Source organism: Equus quagga, chromosome 14, assembly GCF_021613505.1.
Source record: "Equus quagga isolate Etosha38 chromosome 14, UCLA_HA_Equagga_1.0, whole genome shotgun sequence".
Taxonomy (NCBI): Eukaryota; Metazoa; Chordata; class Mammalia; order Perissodactyla; family Equidae; genus Equus; species Equus quagga.
This window is the reverse complement of record NC_060280.1, coordinates 39442476-39465232: the sequence shown is the minus strand read 5'-3', so window position 1 is coordinate 39465232 and position 22757 is coordinate 39442476. Positions and strand designations below refer to the sequence as shown.

Below are 22757 nucleotides of genomic sequence, written 5' to 3'. Positions count from 1 at the left end.
CCTGGCTCCTGCGGGGAGAAAATGTACAATTAAATTTAGGATTTGACTGACTTCAAGGTCCTTGTCTGTCCTCAACCATTCATGGCAGGCTCCATTGGGTCCCCAGGAGCCCTCTTAGTAATTGTGGACCCTGTATCAGTGATGTCCAACAGAACTGTCCACAAAGAGGGAAATGTGCCATACCTGTGCTCTCCAATGCCATAGCTATCATGTGCAAGTGGCTCTTGAGCATGTGAAATACAGTTATTGTGACTGAGGAACTGGATTTTTTATTTCATTCCATTTAAATTAGCATATTTAAATTTATAGAGTCACATGTGGCCAAGGCTGTTATACTGACAGCACGACGCAACACCGAGCACTAGACGCCTGAGAATTTCTACTCTGAAGACTGAAACCAGGGCCTTCCTCAAATGGGAGAGTAAGAAGGTATGTTGATCCCTAAACGCTAACCCCGCCTGTGCGTTTGTTCAGCTCGTCAAGATGGAGAGGCCTGGGGGCATTCTGAGCTTCCTGTTGTCCCTGGGGAGGCACGTGCACGCGGTTAGGCATCGCCCCACGCGCGTCCTCAGGGGAAGCCCCGCACTGCGAACGAAGGTTTCGGGACCGCTCTCTCCGGAACCCACCAGCCTCGCGCTCTCACGGCCGCCGGCGCGGTGCAGCCATTGGCAGGAGGGGAACAACGCACTGCAGCGTCTCGCCCCGCCTGCCCCGCAGCGGGGCCGCATAGACATCAGCTCCGGGAGCAGCGCAGGTGGGCTGGGGCAGGAGGGGACCGAGGCAAGCCACCAAGCGGGCGTGGAGGTTCGGGGACCCTTCGGCGCGCAGTCGCCTCTTTCTCGCGGGGATGGGGCGGGGGTGACGCGGGCTGTCGCCTGCACAGACTCTGCTTCCTGGCTTGCTTTCGCTTTGCCCCGCGCTTGGCAAGGCCTGCGCACCGCAAGCGAGCGGAGAGAGCCGCGCAGGTGGCCGCCGAAGAAGGGCGGGGGCTGGCGCCTTTAACCGTTGGGAACCCCCTCTCCTCTCCTGGGGACGCGTCCCCGGCTCAGGCTCGGCGTCCTGCGGCGCACGTGGGGCCTGGCCGGCCGGAAGGCGCCCCTGACCTTGGTTTCCCCCCGGTGCCAGGTCTGAGCCAGGACCATGGGCGCTGCGCTGGGCACGAGCGCGCGGCTGGTTCTGCGGCCGGGCCTGGCCTGCGGCGCCGTCCCGCGCTGGGCGCCCTCCGCGCCCGCCCAAGGCTGCCACTCCAAGCCCGACCCAGCGCGCCCTGTGCCCCTGAAGAAGCGCGGATACGATGTCACCAGGAACCCGCATCTCAACAAGGTAACGTCCGGGAGGCGAGCCGCGATCCCGGGGCAGGCGGGGAGGGGCGCCCCGCCTCCTGGGCCTGGGGAGGATCCTCCCACGCGCCCTTCCAGCGTTTTTCCATTTTTGCCTTGCAGAGGCTTGGGGTAACTCGGTTTGGCTTTTTTTTTTTTTTTTTTTTTCTATCCCTCTTCTGCGTGGAAAGAGGTGAGCAGTAATGGGGGAGCCTAATTTCTTGGAAAGAACAATATAGACTGAGTTAAGGTCCTTGTGGCCGGTCCGACCTCGGGTCGGATCTCCCATTGATGCTTACCACTTCGGTTGATCTCGAGCAGTTCCTTTCAGCTGTCAGTCCAAGTTTCCTTATTTGTAAAACAGAGACAGTTGTCTCAGGAGTGGTGTGAGATTTAAAGAGAAAATGGAGGTAAGAGTTCTTAGCACCGTGCCTGACACCCAGAGAGAACAAATGTCTCCTGTGGTTATAATTATTATTCTAAGAAAAAAGATTAATTTGAGAGCAGGGACAAGAAAGTCTAGAATTGTAGAACGTTTAGACCTTGAAGGGGCATCATAAATCCTAATTCCAACCTCTCCTTTTAAAGATGAGAAAATAAGACAAAGGGAACTTGTCCAAGGTCACCAGCTAGTTAGTTCTGGCAGCTCTGCCACTGGAATCCAGATATGGATCTCCGGCGCTTCCGTCCAGTTCAGCCCACTGCTGACTCAGTGCGCCGGTCCGCACGCATTTGTTTCCAGGAGTTGAGTTTAGTATCATTGGTTCAGAGGATTGAGCTGAGAAAGATAGAACGATGTTAAAACCCAGGAAGCAAGAGGTCTGAATTTTGAGGCCTGTCTTCCTACACCTCCTCAAACTGACTTGGGCATCTCATTTAATTTCTCTAAGGTTCAGCTTTCTCCTGCCTATGAGAGACCCACCGTTCCTGCCTCATTTGGTTATTGTGACAATCAAATGAATTACTGAATTTAAAATCCTATTTTAAATTCTATAAAGTCCTTGATAAATAAGTACTACAAAATAAAACTTTAATAGTTTTTTGGACTCGGGATAATGAAATTCAAGTGAGGAAATATGTGTGGAAAAGGTGTTTTTGAGAAATTAGAACAATTATATAGATGCTAAGTACTGTGATTATTTCCTGAAGAAGTAATAGAAGCTAAGAAAAGTTTCTTTCAACTTCTATATATCGTACTCCCCCCTACTCCTACCCCCCCCCCCCCCCCCCCCCCCCCCCCCCCCCCCCCCACAAAGAGACCCTAAATCCTTTGCATATGACTACTTTGGGATATTTAAAGTGTTTTATGAATTTGAATTACTTGGTAGCAGGTGTTAGAAAACTCATCTCAAAACTAGCTTGAGCAAACAAAAGGCTCCTTTAACTAAAATTATCTAGAGGAAGGCTTATAGGCAAGGCTTGATCCAGCAGTCCAGATGGCATCCTTAAGGATGCGGGTTCTCTCTGGCTCTCTGCTCTATTTCTGCAGTGTCAGCTTCATCCTCAGGCTGCATCCAGGGGACTCTTTCACCTCGATGCTACCCCAGTCCCCCATCTCCTGTTCTCACACCACACCATTCAGGGATAAAGACACTTTCTTCTGGTAGCTCCTGTGGAAAAGAAAAGACACTTTCTCTGAAACCTCAGAAAAAGAATCCCTCTGTCTCATTGATTCCAGTTGGATTCTCTTCTCCTCCCCAGACCAGTCACCATAACTTAAACCAGTCAGGGCCCACCGCTGGAGCTAAAAATAGGGTCTAAGGTGGGGCCACTCATACCAACTGGTTTAGAATAAGGGATGTGGTTCCCCCACAGTAAATCTGTGTTCTGTCCTCAGAAGAAGGAGCGCCAGATGCTGGAAAGCGAAACAATAAATTCCCACTACAGACTTGAATTGTTCTGACAATAACTGCCTTAGATGTACTGGCACCTTACGAATCAGCACTTACTGCTTTGTGAATAGTTAAAAAAATAAAGGAAGGGCTCAAATGTCTTTTGTTTTAGTCCTAGGCTTATGGCTCCCTAAAAGCACTCTTGCCCCTGTGCCTCGTCCCTTGATGTAAATTTTTTCCTCCTAGATTTGTCTGTAAATCTAGGGGACCTGACCTTTCCATGACGTTCATATTATTTTGTGTGTCCCTGTAGGCAGTAGATGCCGACCTGGGGTAAGGAGGGTATCTCGGGTGATGCTGAGAAGGCCTGTGGGCATCCCCCACTCACCCTGGGGCGGGAGGGGAAGCACTGGAGGAGCGGCACTGCCTGGGAGCTGCTGCAGATGCCCTGTCCTTCTCCCCGGGAGTGCCACCTATTGCTGTCCCGTTGACCTCCAGTGATCAGATCAGAAAGTCTCCAGGGAAGGCTTGAATCTTGGCATTTTCTGTCAGCCAGATGGGGAGACTTACTGAATTAAACAGAACAACTCAGATTATCACTGAGAGAAAAAAAGAGAAGGGCAGCTTTGAAAGGGAAGCTGTGTTTAGTGGGCGAGTCTGTGGGTGGAACTTTTTTTTTACTGCGAGACTTGTGAGCTCCTCTGGCTCTGCGACTGAGTTTCATGCATTTGTGGCCGACCCGGGATAGTTCCTGAAGGATCTAGCAAGGACATGAACGTGAAAATTAACCTTACATTCTAGGAATGTGTTCACTAGATTGGCGTCCCACTTTTGACAGATCAGGAGAGGCATTTAAGTTGAAGCTTGAAGGCAGAGGGTGTCAGGAGGTGGGATTCTCCGAGAGAAGAGCTACTGAACAGGCCAAGCATCGTCCTGCTGTGCAGTCACTGGGGTGGGTCCCAGCTCTGTCATACGCTTGCTGTGTGATCTGTGATGAATCCCATGAGCATCTCCAGAGCCCATGTCACACCACAGCTGTGAGGATTGCGGGAGATAGCCCCTGTGAAACATTTTGGAAACTGCAAGGTGCTAAATATTAGATGATTATGTTGACAGTTCCTAGAATTGGGGTCAGAAGGGCCCTAAGAGATGATCTAGTTGGAAATTGTTCAGACCACAGGTCACAAACTGTGGGACAGCAAATTAGCTTAGTGGGTCTAACTGGCATTTTTATTTTAAAGAAATGGATTAGAGTACAATAAAAAAATAACAAATGCATTAAAATTAATAAAGATAAGCATTGTATCAGGTCACCTTGGGGAATGCTGCTTTTCACTGTGGATTGTAGCAAAAAAGTGTATTTGAAAACCAACGTTCTCATCCAACATCTCATTTCTAGATAAAGAGAGGGGCCGAGATCAAGCAATTCCACAGAGATTGTCCTTGGTTGCAGAAGTGGGCAGAAGCAGCCTGCCTCCTGATTTTCATTTCGCTGAATAGTGATGACAGTTCCCATTCACATCTGCTTTGGCGGGTTTAGACATATTCCTGATGATAACAGAATTGGAACTAGGTGATTCCAGGAGTCTAGATTTTCTGAATGATGCAAATTCTCCAGTATATCAACTTCTATTTCCTTTTCTACTAATATTCTGCCTTTCTTTTAAAATTTACATTATGACCTCTTCTGTTGTTCATGTAGATTTTGGCAATGGAGTAAATCTTTGATTACATATTACAAGATATCAGCCATATTTTACTCACATGAAGAGGAAACTATGAACACCATTTTATAGTGGTGTCTTCATAGGCAGGTATTATCCCCATTCTAGCAATGTCACAAGGGGCCCATCAAAATGTTTCTGGCCTCAGCTTTCCTGTAGCCTCTTTTGGGGAGGGCTATCCTACCCCCCTTCCCCAAACTAGGTTTGAGTCCCCTCCCACTTGTCGTATCACTCTGTGTTTGTTTCTTCTGGGCACTGAGCACTCTGTCACAATGGCTGGGCCTTGAGCACCTTGAGGACAGAGACTCTGTCTTGTCACATGACACTTGCTTTGTGTGACTTGAGATGCTCAATAAATATTTGCTCTTTAAATGATCTCGATCAAGTCATGATCCCTTCCCCCTCAACTCTATTGATCTTAATGTTACTTCTTTACAGTGAGCCTAATGTTCTCATTGCCGAGAGAAGTGCCTACAAATGGTCCATTTGGAGGAAATACACCTACTTGACCCAAATCTTCCCAGACTTCAGGGCATTTCATTGCAAGGGGGGTGTATAATTTCCCAGAATGCGTCAGCCTCCCCCTTTGACCCACATGCGAGTGATGATTTTGCTGTAAACGTCCACCTGCTTCTCTGCACTTTTTTGATCTCTTGAGTTTGATAGTGAGGGAAAGAATGAGTGGAAAGGGTGCTTAGTTGGATCACTGTTATTATGGACCAGTGCATTTCAGGCACAGGCCCTTAGCAACTGCAAGGCAGTGCAGGTGACCGCCTTCCCGCGTGGACTTGATGCGTTTAGATCAGTGAATGTGTAAAAGCTTGGTGGCCAGCACTGCAGGGTTGGCTGCACAGCTGAGGCTACACAGGTTTCAGCTCAATCCCTTCCATATTCAGGGGTGATTTATTAGACACCCACACAGCTAGGATTTGCCTTTGATTAAAGGATATGTTTTTGTTCAGTGCCAGCTTAGAGCTTGATCTTGCCTCCTTTTGGTGGGGGGAGTCTGTCATTACACACCTGACTCACCGATCAGTCAAGAGATGATAGAAGTTTGTTGGTGATGCTATTTTCTGCCTCAAAGACAGATAACATAATATGTCTTCCTGAGACCTCTGTTTCAGATGTGATGTTGAATTGGGCCTGGATTGAAAGAGATGCAATGGATTATTAAGTAAATACTCGTTCCATATGCATCACTTCGCTCTAGACGAGCTTCTTGTGCAGTGACTCGGTATTAAAACTCAAATACTGCTTAGATATTTTAAAAACAAATGAGCCAAGGCAGGTTGGAATTAAATCCTTCCCTGTTCAATACTGTCCTAGCTTCGTGGAATTAATAAGCATTTGATGGTAGGGCTTTGTGCTTGGAACAGCTGAAAGAACTCGCGTTAGTTGGCTAAATGTTAGGCAACTGTAACAAAATGAATCCCAAATACAGAGGCTCAAAAAGATAGAAGCATATTTTTCTCTCATGAACAAGACTGAGTGGCCAATCACAGGTTGATATGTGGCTCGATTTTGTTACTCTGCCATCGCCAGTGTGCATCTTACATTTCGTGGTCCAAGACGGCTGCCCAAGCCTCTGCCGTCAGTTCCATACAGAAGCCAGTGGGAAGGCGAAATGCCTTTTAAGAGCACAATTTGGACGTTGCTAATGTTACTTCCACTCGCATCCAGTTGGCTAGAACTTGGTCATCTGCCACACCTACCTGCAAGAAACCTGGCAAATGTAATCTTTAGCAGGGCACCCATGTATTCAGCTAAAAATTCTACACTTTAAAGAGAGAGTGGATATTGGGGAAACTGCCACGAAATGTTTATCTGAAATTTTTATTTTTTCTTATCTGTTTTACTGCAACCTTTAAAATCCATCAGTTTCTCTATATCCCCACTACCACCAGCCTTGTTTAGTCCTTTATCATCTCATGTTTAGATTATGCAAGTCTCTTAATTGGTCTCCCAACTTCCAGTCTTGTTTCTTTCAATCCACTCCTCTGTGTCTGTTAACCACACCTTTAGGCTAAAACCTTGCACACATCCTTAACCACTCTTTTTCTTTCAGACCCCATATCTGATCCACCAGATAATCCTATTACTCTATCTTCACAGTAGATCTGGAATCCAGCCTCTACTCACTGTGGGTCCTATCCTGACCCCCACCACCAACGTTTCTCTGAGGGATGGCTGTAGCAGCCTCCCAGCTTGTCTCCTTGCTTTCATCAGTGCCCCTCTTGTTTATTGTCCACACAACACTCAGTGCTCCTTTTAAAACCAAGTTTGATCATGTCATTCTTCTGCCCAACCCTGCAAAGTCCAATTCCTTACAATAATGCCTTGCCTGATTTCACCCTCTCTGACCTCATCTCTTGCTGCTCCTCAGCCTTACTCCCTGCCCAAACCCTGCCCAAACCATACTGGCCTCTTTGCTGTTCCTCAGACACTCTAAGCATGCTTCTATGTAGAGTCTTTGCACTGGCTGTTCCCTCTTCCTCAAACTCTTGTCCCCTAAAGAACCACATGGTCAACACCCTCACCTTCTTCGAGGCTTCTCACTTTCACATTGAGACCTACTCTGACCATCCCACATGAAGTTGTATATGGTCCTTTCAACTCTCTTGATCCCCCTTAACATGGTCTACTTTTCCCCCATAGTATTTGATACTTCCTAATGTTTATTTAATTTTCTTACTTATGTCTTGTTTATTGTTTGTATTTCCCCACTGCATTGTAAGCTCCATATAAGCAGGGATTTTTGTCTGTTTGTTCGTTGATGTATCTGGGGTACTTAGAACAGCGCCTGGATCATAGCTGGTGCTCAATAAACAGTTATTGGATGAGTGGATCATTCAGAGAGACATCTGCTGAAGCATCTTCCTCTCATCTCTTCCCTTCCATCTCCCCTTCCACCAAAGCCCCCTTCTTTCACCCTGGTGCCTCTCCTTCCCTAGTAACCCCCTCTGTGGGGTTTACCTGTCCAAGATCACCTCTATCTGGAGTGTGGATAAACTCCCGTCAGCCCTTTGTGTGCCCAGAGTCCAACTTATAGTGAAGTCTGGAGGAGCACAACACAGAGGTGTTCACTCTTTATTTCCAGTTTTACCAGCATCAACCCAGCCCTGCGGAAGAAAGAGGCCCTCTTTAGGCCCGGAACCAGAGATGGATGGGGATGTTCTTGAGGCCCACAGGAAAAAAAAGGGGAGATGTCTAGGGCGTGGACCAGAGGTAGGAAACCCCAGCTTCTGTCAGCATCTCCAATTTCCTAGAACTCCCACTCTCTACTTTGCATCCTTGGAGCCCCCCTCCCTGTTCTGAACCCCCTGATTCCATGTGCTGCAGCAGCCCTACTGAAGACAAGTGAAAGCATGTTATGGACTGAGTGCCCCCATTCATATGTTGAAGCCCTAACTCTTAATGTGATGCTATTTGGAGATGGAGCTTGTGGGAGGTAATTAGGTTATGAAGGTAGAGCCCACATGATGGGATTAATGCCCTTATACAAGAGATAGGAGAGAACCCACTCTCTCTCCCTGCCATGGAAAATACAGTGAGAAAATGGCCATCTACAAGCCAGGAAGATGGTCCTCAACAGGAACAGAATCAGCCAGCACCTTGATCTTGGACTTCCAGACTCCAGAACCGTTGTTTAAGCCCCCCAGTCTATGGTGTTTGTTATGACAACCCAAGTGGACTAAGACACTGTGCTGGGAACCCCCTCATCTCTTAGGGTCAGAAAATGGAGGAAGTATGGGATGAGATGCCAGAAGCATAGGAGGGAGATTTGCTACTCCTGGTACCCAAAGTTGATGCTCAGAAACTGTTTTCTCATAAACATGTTGTCATAAATAGTTGAATTATTCTCCAAAGAAAGTATATTATGTGTTAGATTAGCATTTGTGTGATCATCGTGAAGATTTCAGAAACGTTGGCTTATGTTTATGAATGCTTAATTCAAAATGCAGAATGCTAAGTGGAATCTCTATCCATTTGTGTTACTGTAAAAAGATGCAACTCTGTAAAAAGACTTGGAAGTAAATGTGAAAATGATTGTGTTAGGGCAGTGGAATTATGAGAGATTTGTTTTCCTCTTTATATAGTTTTCTTTAATGTTCCCTTGTCTTTTCAATTTTACGTTACAGTTTCTGTTAGGAATTGAGTTTCTAGAGCCAAGGAAATAACATTCAGACCAATGTTTGGAAGTTGAAAGATCTGTAACACAGGGCTGGCGTTCTTATCCTGTGGAAATCTCTCTAATACAGTCTTGTCTTTTTTAAAGATTGGCACCTGAGCTAACGACTATTGCCAATCTTCTTTTTTTTTTTTTTTTCTGCCTTTTCTCTAGTATGTAGTTGTATATTTTTTAGTTCTGGGTCCTTCTAGTTGTGGTATGTGGGACGTTGCCTCAACGGGCCTGACGAGCGGTGTCATGTCCGTGGCCGGGATCCGAACCGGCGAAACCCCGGGCTGCCAAAGTGGAGCGCACGAACTTAACCAGTTGGCCATGGGGCCAGCCCCTCTCTAATATAGTCTTGTTTCAAGGTTTGCCTGCGTATAAATTGTTATCTTCTAGAGGCAATATGTTTAGATACACGTAAGAAAATGTTAACATGGGAAGCTGCCGCCTCTTCCAAAAACAGTTGTAAACAGCAATATTTAGATTGTGTAAAACAGCCCTGATGGCAAATCCCATACAGAAATACATGTGGTCTGGCTCAGTCTTGGGCCAACTGGCATCAAAACCAATCTAACCCTGGCCTCTCTATATAGAGTTTCTATGGACGCTTTTTTAGGCTCCTCTCCAATCTCTGTGTGTCCGGTTTCTCTTGGTCCTCTTGGGCCTTTGTAGGCTCTGGGGGTTATGGCTGTATTTTACTTTGCCTTTTTGTCATGTCTACCAAAGGTTTCTTTTATCATCTACCCTCTTCTCTCTAAATGCCAGTCTTACAGTGAGGGGGAAAAAAGGCCTTTTGATTCACGTGGCCATGGCAGAGCGGTCACTAATGTGCAGCATTTTTGTCTGCAAAGACATGGATTATAGTCAGCTTCCAGACCTTCACTTTGATGTGTAGAAAGTGCATTGGGAAATCCTTTGGGGTGGGGTTCGACTGCCTCTCTGACACAGAGCACAAAAGATGCTCTATGATTGTGCGAAGAAAATCTGAGGGATATCCTACGATTAGGGGTGCCAGCGAGGTCAGCGGTTAAAAGCGTGCATTCATTCTGTACCCAAATGGTTGCCTGGCAGCCTGGTTAAAGCACAGTTCCTACCAAAGGGACACAGTAGAGACTGAAATGTACTCAGTCATTTGAGGAAGGGGATTTTTGATGGAAAGATCATCAGCTTTTGAGGAACTTGAATAAGAGACAATCAAAGCCACACTTGCTTTTAAAGGTGGTATTGAAAGCTAGAGGGACTATAGGGGATAGAGTTGAATGATTAGGAACTTGAGAATCTTATTTTTTTAAAGCATTTTGTCTGGATTCTGTATTGTTTAGTAGCAATCTCCATGAAGCCCAGAGCATGATTGGTTCTGAGACATACTCACCTATGGTGTGGAACTCTGGGGAAGGCAGACTCTGCTAGTTCCTGTGTTTTGTTTCACTTTGCTCTTTCAGAAAACAGAAGTGGGGAGCCGCTTATGTACAAGGTGGCATCCCTTCTGAGTTATTGAGCGGTCCAGTGGCTACCCCAATAGGAGAAAGGCAGCCACGTCCCCTCACGACTAACGTGGAGCTGGACCAGCACTCACAGTAGACAGTCTCTGTTCCCTCTTTCTCTCTCTGAAGGAGGTGTTGAGGATTCCAACCCAGATTCCATTATGCTGAATTTCCTTCAATAGTGGAATGCCTTATGGAGGGAATTCAAGTAATAATTATAGGAGCCAGCATTTTTTAGGATATACTGTTTGCCAGGAGTTGTTCTAAGCAGTTTCTAAATACTAACTCATTAATGCAATACCACAGCCTTTTGAAGTACACTGTTATATTTCAGGTGAGAAAACTGAGGCGCAGGGAGGTTAGCTAACTTGCCCAAAGTCACACAGCTTGTAGTGGCACAGCTGGTCTTGGACCCGGGCCCCACCTGGTTTAAGGGCCCACATCCTCACCCTCTATGCTGGACTGCCACTTCCAGTGTGCAGGGAGCCTCTCGCTGGAGACTTAGGCCTTGCCAGGTAGTAATGGGGGGCATTCCCTGCTCTGGCCCTTGGATTGGCTGTTATCACACCTACTGGCTCTGTTGGCATCAGAATCTGGGAGTTGGAAGGAACTTTAAAGATCACTGCATGCCTTTCATCACCCTTTAACTATGCGTAATTCTCCTAAGAGTCATTTGTTTACTTATTACATTTATTCAATAGGCATTTTCCTATTATATTTTAGACAATGGAAACCCAATGGTAAGTACAACACTTCTTTTGCCCTGGGGGAGCTTACGGTGTAGGAGGACTGGAGGTTGATAAGCAGGGAGTTTCCATTCAATAGGTCAGCGTCATGAGAGGAGCAGAGGGCCAAGTGCTATAGGAGCATGGGAGAGGGCTGCAAAAACACCCCTATGGCAGTGTCGTCAGAGCTGACATGGGTGGAAGAGGAGGAGCTGGCAGATGAAGATAGTGGAGGAAAAGCTGTCTAGGTCAATCATGAGAGAGAATTGCATTCTCCCTGAGAATAGCCATGTTTTGTGGTTGAATGTGCAGAAATTGAGCAATAGACCTATACCTCATAAGGGTCCCCATTTTCAGAGAACTAAATAACATTGTAAAATCTCTAATTCTACAAATTGTTAATGACGTATCTCCAGGACTTTGGCATGATCTTTGATTTTGTTCTTTTACTTGGTTTTCTGTTGCACAACTGCAGGGGCACCATTCACATTGGGTTCACTTATCAAAATCTTCAGCATAGTTCAGGGCTCAATTCTGTAGGTTCACCTCTGCCACACTGACGTCCTTGATAATGCCACATGGAAGGGACTTGTTCATCCTCTGCCCTCCTTTGACATTGAGCTTGTGCAGTCATGGCTCTTTTCCACCTTTGGTCCCAGGATATGTTTATAGTGTGTATGTCTGTCTCCATCTTGATGTCGTCTTCAGAGCCAGGACTCCATCTTAGGCATTGAATGGCCAGCACAGTGCCTTCTTCATAGTATACCCTCCATAAAAATTAATTAACTGAATCATTTTTGCATTCCTTCCTGGACAGATCAGAAACTGCTATGGTGAAGACTGGTAATACACAATCTCATCTGCCGTCTCTCCTAAAAAGATGGTGACAATATAAATTATATTTAGATGTCTTCATTGGGGCTTGGAGAATTTTGAAAGCCAAGAGAAATCTTTTATTATGCTCATGTAGATTTCAAGGATCAGTTTCTTAAAGAATTTTCTGCCTTAATGTTGTGCCAGGTGCACTTCATCTAAAGAGCAGCACCTTTATGATGAGATTATATATTCTCATCCTTGAGGCTGCTTTAAAGATGTTAGGTTTCGACCTACTGTGACTGTCAACAAGCTAAAGGATTTTGGAGGTGAGGAAAGTAGTTAGCTAGAATCGATTGTGTGTAAAACCTCTCCAAGACCCCCAGGGGCACAGCCCAGTGACCAGGTGTTAGACGGCAGAGCACATTGGCCATGAGCTAGGGATTTGGGGTCAGAAAAGTCCAAAGTTCCAATTCCAGCTCTGCCATTCACTACAAGAGGGATCTTGGGAAGGCCACTTCATTTCTCTAAGCCTCAGTGTCCTCATCTGTGAATGGGGATGATAATAAAATACACCTACTTCACAGGGTGCTATAATGATTAAATGAAATAATGTAAAGCACCTTGTAAGTGCTCAATTAACTCTCCATTAATCCCATCTTTAAAGGTTCTGCTCCATTCCTAACACAGTGTGAAGCCTTGTATGGGCTGTAGAAGAAGTCACAGACATGGTAGGGTTTAGACCTGCTCCCCATCCCTTAGAACATCCATTCTGGAAGGAGGGAGAAAGATGGAGAGATCCAGACTCATTCTCCGTGGGTGTGGATCCGTCTGATTTGGGTAGAGCTTGATAAGAGAGGAGTAAGTTGGGCAAGAGCAGATTGAGTGGAGACATCAGTGATAATTTCTCTGTGCTTAGTGGAGCTTAAGCTGGATGATCTAGATGTTTTTCCAAAAGAAACTTAAGTAAAAATGTCTCTAGCAACAGAAAACTCAAGTGCCATTTGAAGAGCTGGTACTGCTGGAAGTTCAGGCTGGTGTTGAAGGGAGTGGCCGCCGTCATACCCTGCAGGAATCTCAAGATTTTGTTCCAACTTTTTGGCACATTCTAACCAAGGTTTTTAAAACTAATGCTGAAAAACAAATCCAAGTTTAGCTCAATCTGTTTATCTATTGATCGTCTCTCTATCTACCCACCCATCTATCCATTCATCCATCTTCTATCTATCTATCTATCTGCCATCACTACAACACTGTCTGTCTCGTGACATGATGATAGCAAAACAGCAAGACAAGAGAAGGTCTGTTATGGTAGTTTAGCATGAAAGTTAAAATGTTGCTTCAAATCTGGCTAAATAGGGCATAGCTGGGCCCACTTCACCCAGCAGGGAGTTTAACATAGTCCTACAGTTTCCATATACTCTGCCATGGATAATTAACAAATATTTGCATATGCATATTTTTAATAAGCATCTCTCCTCCGTTAGAACTCAGGGTGAGCACTCCCCAAGTGACTGTTAAGAGGTCATCTTGTCCAGCCCTTTGTCTGTGAGCGGATAATATCCTAACCTATTACCACCAATTTACAGGTAAGGTTTCAGAGGCCTAGAGGGGTGGGGTGTTCTGCCCAGGAAGTGAGTTGTGGAGGGTGACTCCAGCCCTTCTTGGGTGGTGTCCATCTTTTAGAACCACTGCCTTTGAAAAGTAGCACTTTGCCTGCCGTCCTGAAATAGCGTCTGAGTTAGCCTCAGTTGACTTAAGCAGGGTGCTTTTGAGTCACTCCAAAGAAAGGCAGAAAAGATGCTATAATATTAAACATTGTCACATGTTGCAAAACTAAACATCTGCTGACACAGCTCCTGCTGTCACTTCATGTGGGTCCGTTTATGATGAATGGACATGCTCCTGACTCCCACCTTCGTCTTGGGTTTTCTGTTTTTCTCTGCAGTAACATGATCTTGAAGACAGCCCACAAACCATTTGACAGAAAGCTCAGCCCTCATGTCATACTCTCCCTTTTTATCTCTTTTATTTTTGGTCTCTTCTAGCCCATAATTATTTGTTTTGACTGGTGAAATCACTTCAGGTCACAGGACAGTGAATAACAATGCAGTTGCCACCTGATAAGGCAGGAGTTGAGATACATAGTTTGGAGAAAAACCTATTAATAGCCATTTTGAAAATCAGGCTTTGATATCTACCCGTCAGAGCTGAAAGATTTCTGCTGTTTTCACACTCCAAGAGCTGCCAGCAGTTTCTCCTCATGTCTAAGGAGCCTCGGAAGCTGTCTGGCCATGCCTGTGGGTGATGATGCATGGGTGCTGGTGGGGCGGCTGGCCAGGTGGTGCTGGGAGGGAAGGCCTATAGAGCAGAAAGACAGCCCTGCCTCAGTAACCAGCCTCGCCTGCCGGGCTGCCGGGCTGCAGGCCATCCACCCTCAGCTGTTCTTTAGTGAACTGAGCTGTTCGAGGTTCTGTAACCTTTTACCAGTCTACTAGACACAGAGTCAGCTGCCTCCTGTAGGACTCATAATTACTGGAGTAATAGTATTAGAAATAATAATAATAAACACTTATGTAATGCCTACCATTTACGTATATTATTCTCAAGCAGAGAAAAAATTGTGAAGAAGGTGAACTTTGCCTATAACTCTTTTACTTGCTGTTTCCATGGCCTTCTCTTCCTTATAGATTTCCATACAGGATATCCTGAGGGTCTTCATGATATCCCTGGGCTGCCTGGGGCTGCGAACCTAAGTGGACCTTTTTGTCTTACAGAGTCCTACTTCCTGTCCTGGATCTTGTCTCTTCTTTACTTCTTCCCTGACTCCCAGTCCAACCATCTGTCTGTTCATCTATCTGTCCATCTGTCCATCAAATGTTTATTGAGCACCTACTGTCTACCAGGCACTGTTCGGCATGGGGAGTAACATAGTAAATGTGACGGCTGTGATCCGTCTCCTTATTGAGTATATAATCTAGTGAGAAAGACAGTAAGTAAACAAACAAAATTATGAAGATGGTTTTTGGTGGTAGTGAAGAAATAAACAGCAGAGTGTGAGAGAATAACAGAGGGTCTACTTCAATGGTAAGGGAAGATGTCTTAAGAGGTGACACTTGAGAAGAGACCTAAAGAAAGTGAAGCCAGCCAGAGGAGAAGCTGGGGTAAGAGTGTTTCAGCAGAGAGAGTAGCACGTGTAGTTTGGAGGCAACAAGCAGCTTGGTAAGGCCGGTTGTGGAAACTGACAACAGGCAGTCCAGTAGGAGTGTGATGAGCAAGGGAAGGAATTGCTAAAATCAGGGTGATATAGGGCTGAGGGGTCAGAGCATGCAGGGCCTTGGGGTGTGTGGGATGTGGCCTGGGTTCATCCTTGAAAAACAGGATGCTGTCAAATGGTTCTAAACAAGGAAATGATATTATCTGGTTTGCATTAATGATATAATCTTTGGCTGTGCGTGGAGAACAGATTGGAGGGGGCAAGAATGGAGGCAGGACCAGTGGGAGGCTCCTGTGGCAGTGGGAGCCTGAGAAGGTGGCGGCTGGGAGGTGGGAGATGGCTGGGCAGAGGAGAGAAGTGGTTGGATTGGAAATAGAGTTTGGAAGTAGAATGGACAGGACATGTCTCCTGTGTCTTTCTCCTTCAGGTTCACCAGGACTCAGTTTGTATTTTTCCCTCCAGTGCCACCCACCCTACACACTGTTACCACCACTCTTCGTTGCATTTGCTTCCTATCCCTCCTCAGCATACTTCACAATAACAAGGGAAAATAATGTTTATGTTCTACCCTTGGACTTATGAAGTGCTTCCTGATGGACCATCTCATTTGATCCCCACAAAAGGCTTGTGAGGTGGGCATTATGGCCTTTGTTTTACAGCGGGGACACCAGGGCCCAGAGAGCCTAAGTGAGTTGCCCGTGGTCTCCAGTAAAGGGCAGCAATAAGACTCAATCCAGGTTCCCTGAGACCATTCATTGGTTTATTCAGTAAACATTTACTGAGCCACTACTGTGTTCCAGGCACTGTGCTGGTTTCGAAAAATAAAGGGATGAATCAGTCATGGTCCTTGCTTTCAAGGAACTTAGAGTTCAGAGAAAGAGACAGATGTGCAAGCTCATAATGTAATACAATATAGTAGGTTTTATATTATATAAAAGTATGATATTAATAATGTCCAAGTAATTTTTACCTTGGTGGGGAGAAAGAAGGGCAGGAAGTTTTCTTCCAGTGAGTGACCTTTGCTCCTTATATTAAATTACATAAATAATGTGCTGCATAAAGTAATAAAGGAAAATCTGCTCTGACCTCTCTCCTGAGGTGACTACTTATTTTCCTTGGTGTGTCGGCGCTAAGACCTAAAAGAGATATAGGGATTCTCTGGATGAACAGGGTAGGGGGAAAGATGTTTCAAGCACATATAGCAAAACTGTGTGGTATGAGAGGAACTGTGGGTGATTCTGAAGGAGGACAGAGTGTGTGGAGTGATGGGGTCATGCGTGGGTAGGGGTCTGTGGCTGCTTCTTGCCTAGATGAAGAGTTTGACCCTAGTCCTGAAGGTGAGGGGGAACACTGGAAAGTGACTATGGGATTTGACCTGTAGACAGATCACTCTGGCCCCAGTGAGGGGACAAGAGCAGAGTCAGGGAGACTAGTTAAGAAGGAATTCAGTTCCCATAAGGGAGATGAGGAGGACCTGATATGGCCGATGGTGAGGTGGACACAGATGTGAGAGGTGGTAAGAAAGCAGAAGACTGTGTCCCTTCCAGAATTCTTTGAGCTCCATAACAGAAGCAATAGGAGTCCAAGATTTATTGTCCCTATTCAAAAAAACCTAATGGAAACCTAATATTTTTCCGTCATAAATTTACACAGCTTAACCAGGATATCATATTCCTTTGTATTTGCCTAGAATTAAACAAAATAATACTGTTAATACTGGCTATCTCATGCCCGTATCAGAAGTTCTGCTTGTCAATTATGTGTGTCTTAAACGTTGGAAAATTATTATAAATGCAAGATTTTTCAAAATGTGAAATTCCTTAAGGAGTACTTTGGGACTGATAAAAATGTGAGGAGTTATTGACTTGGGCTTTCTTTAGTGTTTCATTGTGAGTATTGGTGTCATTGGCCTTTGTCTAACTGACCGTCCTTGGTCTGGTTCTGTTCGCACAAAGCAGCACCCTGGTTATAATTTTCTCTCTCGAAGTGGAGAGAAGGCACTGACTCACTGAATACATGGTCACGTTAGCAGGTGTTTTTGTCATTATGGGGACTTCGCCCAGCCTCCCATAGAGTAACTGGCATCACTGTCCCCTTTCACGAAGACATGGGTGAGTCTCTGTTTTGCATCTATAGGAGCTGAAGGGACTTCCTCCTTCTTCTGTGTTTTTCCTCAGACCCGTGGAAAAACAGTAAATCCTTACACTGAAAATGGAAAAAATGTTCATAGTATATTTTCTAGGTGACAATTTCCTCCCTCTGTTTTTTTTTCTTTCCTTCCTCTTTTTTTTTTTTTTTTTTGAGGAAGATTAGCCCTGAGCTAACATCTGTGCCCATCTTCCTCTACTTTATATGTGGGACACCTACCACAGCATGGCTTGCCAAGTGGTGCCATGTCCGCACCCGGGATCCGAACTGGTGAACCCCGGGCCGCCAAAGCTGAACGATCTTGAGAAGACTTAGGTGGAAGAGAAAAAAGGATTTGAAATTCATGCACTATGAGCCTTTCACAAATTTGACCCTCTGTGGGCAGAGTGTTGTCACTTTCCCCATTGGACTGAATTTTAGCTTGCCTTTCTCTTTGCTGAGTCCTGATTTGTCTTTAGGAACCATGATTCCTGGAGAAGGAAAACAGAAAATCAGAAGCTTGCAGGAATGATTTTTCTTAGCTAATTCAACCTAGTATCAGCCATTTGTCTAGGCAAAAAACTAAAGATTTTTGAAAAGAGGTGATGTTTTATTAGAATCAGCCACAAGAATACCATTGTAAGTCAACTCTTGCTTTTCATATGTTCTTTTGTATCATCTGGGCAAGGTCATCTGTCGCATGATATGATTCTAACCATGAAGCTATGGACATCATAGAAAGTCCAATGATGAAAATAAGTTTTCCAGGGTCAAAAATTCTTGGAAAGCTAGTCTTACAGTTCTTGAAATATTATAAAAGATCTTTGGTTTTACACCATGGGTTTTCCAAGTCTTTGAGCTTGTGTAATGTAACTGTGCGGTTGTCTTTAATTCATCTCCTCTTCAAAAGAGTGAATTCTTATAATGAGGCCCAACTCCGTAAACATTTGATCATATGGTAGCTTCAAAGAAGGAAGGCTGTAAACACATTTGCATCCATTTAGCTGCTGGTTTACAGATCTGAGGGACTCTTCATTTCCTACTTTCCACAGGGGAAGCATTTATTTCGTTGGTTTTGTCTCTGAAGTGTAATTCCCATATCTCACTCAGAGAGGAAATGCTACATTAACATCTTTGGTCAAATAACCTTTTCGGAGGTACTCTTCTTTGTTTTTTGTGTTATAATTCCATTACTGTCTTAAACTGCTTTGTTAATTTTACTTTGCTTTCTTATTTTCCTTACCAAGTGAGTCAGAAAACTTTTCTCCTACTTTCTTCTTTCTTACTTGGTGTCGGATATGGTATTTAGCCTATTAAAGTTACATAGGGTTACTAAAAATTATACTTAATTTAAATATATATTATGCATTCATTCTTTTGAGAATTACTAACACGTGCCTTTCATTGACCCCTGTGAAACAGAGAGCCGGTTATGTGCACTTAACTGGCTCTCCAATTGTTGAACATGATGATGTTAGCCTCTGGGAATTCAGAAACACCTTCTTTCCCCTTTCTTTCCATCAGGACTAAGTGCTCAAGTCTAGGGGATATGGGGAAAGGGCAACATCCTGGAGATGAGATCCGGGGGACTGGGTTGAGAGGGAGGTATGTATCCTGGAATATCAGTGGTGGAAACAGCAAATCAAGGAGAGAAGAAAACCTACATGGGGAGGTGGGCTAGTGGTGGAGGCCACGAATTGGATTGTGTCTCATGTTGGAGAGCAAATTGAAGGTGTAACATGGCAGATAGGAAGAGAAGTGAAGAGAGACAAGAATGAGGATAGAGGTCTGCAGTAGGTGAGGTGGGATGGTCCCAGATCAGAATGAACAACTGCTGGGTGCCCATGCAGCATTACTGCTTTGGTAGGTCTTGATACCTCTTGAAGAGGTAAGGCAGCTCCGTAAGAAAACCAAACCAGGCTGGATGGCTGTGGCCTGCCCAGTTAGTGCAAGAAGTCTGTGGTCCCAGATAGTATCATTTAAGCACATGGTAGTCATGCTAAAGCTGTTGCCCCAAACGTGAGGATCACAGCCACTCACTCACCTCCCCAGACATGCCGTTGCCCTGTGCAGCTGCAGCTTGAAGGATGTCAAGGCCCTTGAGGTTCAAGGAAATAAGACATAAAAGCCTTCTAGCTTAGGAAACCCCATACTCTCCTTATTTCCATACTGTGGTAGCCTTTTTAGTGCCAGAAGCTAATATGTTCTGTGGATCTCCACCAAGCCCAGACTCTCCTGTTGCGGGATCCTATGTACTAGGAGATGTCCTTACAAGAGTCTGACCTAAGCACCAAAAGACTGCCATGCAGTGTTTTGTTTTCTCTTCTTCTTGTATCAAGGCCCTCTCAAATGATTGTCATTTTGTAGTGCCCCTTCTTACTAGCAGCACAGTGGTAGAAGCTGGAGCAGAAACCTGTAGGTGGCTCAGGTTTGGCTTTGAGGCCGTTCTGGCCTCACATCCACTCTCTCTGCCCAGTGTTCACATCACTTGCCCAGAGGTGGGTTCTGATTCCCATGAGCTCCGCTCACTCAGTTCTTTCCCACCTCCACCTAACCACACCCTGCCTGGGTCACCCACCAATGCCAAGCATAATTGGAGAACTGTGTCCCAATTATCTTCCCATCTTAGAGACTTTAACCACATGACTCTTAGAGCAAAACTACATTTATAGCTTAATCTGAAAGAACATTCAGGTTTCTTTCACTTTGAAGTTTTCTGCTTTAAGGTGGAGTTTCATTTTTACTCCATTTAGCATTTCAGTTTATGGAAAATAAGATGGAATTTCTGTTCAAGACATTGAAATCAGCATAATGAGTTTATAAATTATTTTTTCCTCCGAGAAAAAAATAGCTTTGAATCCAGACCCAATAGAAAGCTCAGGTCCAGGATGTAGGACAGTAATCACCACACAAGGGTCCTCTGAGCCCTTTGCATAGAAGTCATCCTTTATATCCTGGATACAGTGCGTAGATGTAGCCCGTGTGCCTGCAGGAATCGGTCACGGCAATGTGTGGGGAGATGTTTATCCTTTGGATAAATATTTGGGTGGGCGGTTTGTGTTTCAAGACACCGAGCACTAATTATAAATAAAACCATTTTGCTGTGGTTTAATCACTTCTTACTCATCTGCTTGTAGGATCTTGTGGAAGCAGATTGTGTACGTTAGGAAGATTCAGTTCTCGCATTCCCACCGAGTAAATCTGCTAGAGAAAAAGGCGTTACTTCTCCAGCTCCTTTTTAGACTCAGGCAAGAATGGAAATCTCGTTAGTGAACAAACAAGAACAACAAACTTTTGTGGGCAGCTCCTGAGACAGGAGACCTCAGCCTGATACAGCGAATAGAACACTGGTCAGGGAGAGAGGGGACCTTAATTATAGGCTGAGCGGCCCTCCTTCTCAGCTGTGGGACCTGGGGCACTGATCCACACTCCTCTCCAAGCTTCTGTTTTTGGGGTCTGGAGTTGATGGCTTCTAAGGCTCCTTCCACTCTCACGTTTTCTAGAGATGCGAAGGGGCACTATGAGAGTGACTTCCTCGGGCTTTCCAGCCAGCTGTGGAGGTCCAGTCATTCACATCTCTATAAGGAGATAAGCAGGCAGCGCAATGGAAGGAGCTCAGACTTTGGGGTTCGAGGGACGTGGGTTTGCATCCTGTCCCTGGTGCTCACTAGCTCTGTGATCTTGGGAAGTCTTCTTGATCTTTCTCTCCTTCAGTCTTCTGTCTGTGGAACGAGGATAACAATTTCAACCTCCCAGTGTTGTTTTGAGGGTTAAAAGAAATAATATATATCTAAAGTGCTTGCTTAACCCAGTATCTGACACATAGTAGGCACCCAGTAAATGCCAGATAGCTCCCTTACCCTTTACTAACGTTGACATTGTATTAGTAAGAGTTCTAGAAATTTCAAAGAAAATATCATCTACCCTCGCCCTATACTCCTCAAGAGCTTCTGCCTTTTTTCCAGTCAGAGCTTTTATTTTAACAAAGGCACATTAAATACTACTAATTTCTTTTGGTGCATGCTGTGGGTTGTGGTCTTTTAATTTTTTTTCCCATTTGTTTATAAAAATCAATACTAAATGCTCAGTTCCCTTTCCCTTGGTAGCTGTAATTGCTATGTTAATTTAGAGGTCTGATTACAGATGTGAAGGCAGCTGTTGTGCTCGCGCTCTGCACAGCCCTGGGTGTGCCGTGTGTGTGTGTGTCCAGGCACGCAGCGTTCCCTGTACTTACAGGGTTTGGGAGGAAGTTTCCAGGACCACAACCTCACAGGCAGTATTTAATCACCTCAAACTCGGAGTTTGAGGTTAGCCTGGAAATGAAAGGCCATTTGGGTTTACCACAGTGGAGAAGGAAGGGGATAGAGTATGTCTAAGGTAAGCCCCCCAACACACACCCTGGGGAGGCAGCCAGGCCAGGGGGCTCCTGTGGGAGCAGGAAGCCAGGTGTGCTTCATGCCAAGGTGTTTCAGTAAAGGCACAGCCAGCTGGTTCTGTGTAGGTGTGGGTGCATAATTCAGGATCTCGTCTTTTCTCCTCTGGACGTTTCTGTGGCCTCTGTATTTATTGCCTTATCTCCAGTTTCTCTTTCCCCCAATCCAACTTATACTTCAGCCTTCACCAGATGCAATTTTTAAAATACGGACACCCCTTCTTAAAAAGCTTTCTGTGGCTTCCTCCCACCCGTACTGCAAAGTTCAAACTCCTTAGCACCATGTCCAGGGCCCTTCTCGGAGGCAGTCTCAGTCTAGCCTCCTCACCTCAACTCCCCGCCATGTGCCACCACACTCGTCACGGTTCTCAAGCACACACCAGGCTCTCTCTCATTCCAGGTCTTTGTGTCTGCAGGTCCCTTGCTCCTCTTATCTCTGACACCTCCCATGTCACTTCCTCTGGAAATCCTCCCTGACAGCTCCAGCCCAAATATAGGCTTTTTCCACTGTATCTTCATGTTTGTTCCACTGCCATGGCTCTGATCACACTCTGTGACAAGTTTTGTTGTGTTTTATTTTTATCTTAACCACTGTAAGAGGATCCCCCGCAGACAGTGACTGTTCTGTCAGTTTTTGTAGCCCTGAGAACCTGGCTTGGTGCTTCACACACATAGCAGTTGCTTCATAATATTTGTTGATTGAATGAGTTCATGAAAACTCACTAAATGTACATGCATAGATGTTAGTTGTGGGTAAAGACCAGCCACTGTTAGTCCTGAAACCCGCTGGGTTCTGGACACAGACACCATTAGTGATTGCTCCTTTTGAACTCCATTGTATAGATCTTTTTTTTTTTTCCTTGTGTGAATGCAAGAGCCAAACAGCAAATCCCTGACACACCCTTGTCCA

General features: G+C 45.2%; 1 protein-coding gene across 3 annotated transcripts in view; it reads left to right on the top strand.

The window, feature by feature from the left end:
• Positions 1-336: 336 nt before the first annotated feature.
• Positions 337-22757, top strand: part of ME3 (malic enzyme 3) — a 178866-nt gene continuing 156445 nt past the window's right edge. Inside the window, exons 1-2 of one of the 3 annotated variants that reach the window (XM_046684600.1) lie at positions 337-429; positions 1126-1323. In XM_046684600.1, the coding sequence (XP_046540556.1) occupies positions 1141-1323 (183 nt within the window). In that variant the 5' untranslated portion in view covers positions 337-429; positions 1126-1140. Of the gene's footprint in view, positions 430-559; positions 755-775; positions 805-1125; positions 1324-22757 lie in introns of those variants that run through there. The other 2 variants (XM_046684599.1, XM_046684601.1) reach the window with 2 other exon arrangements.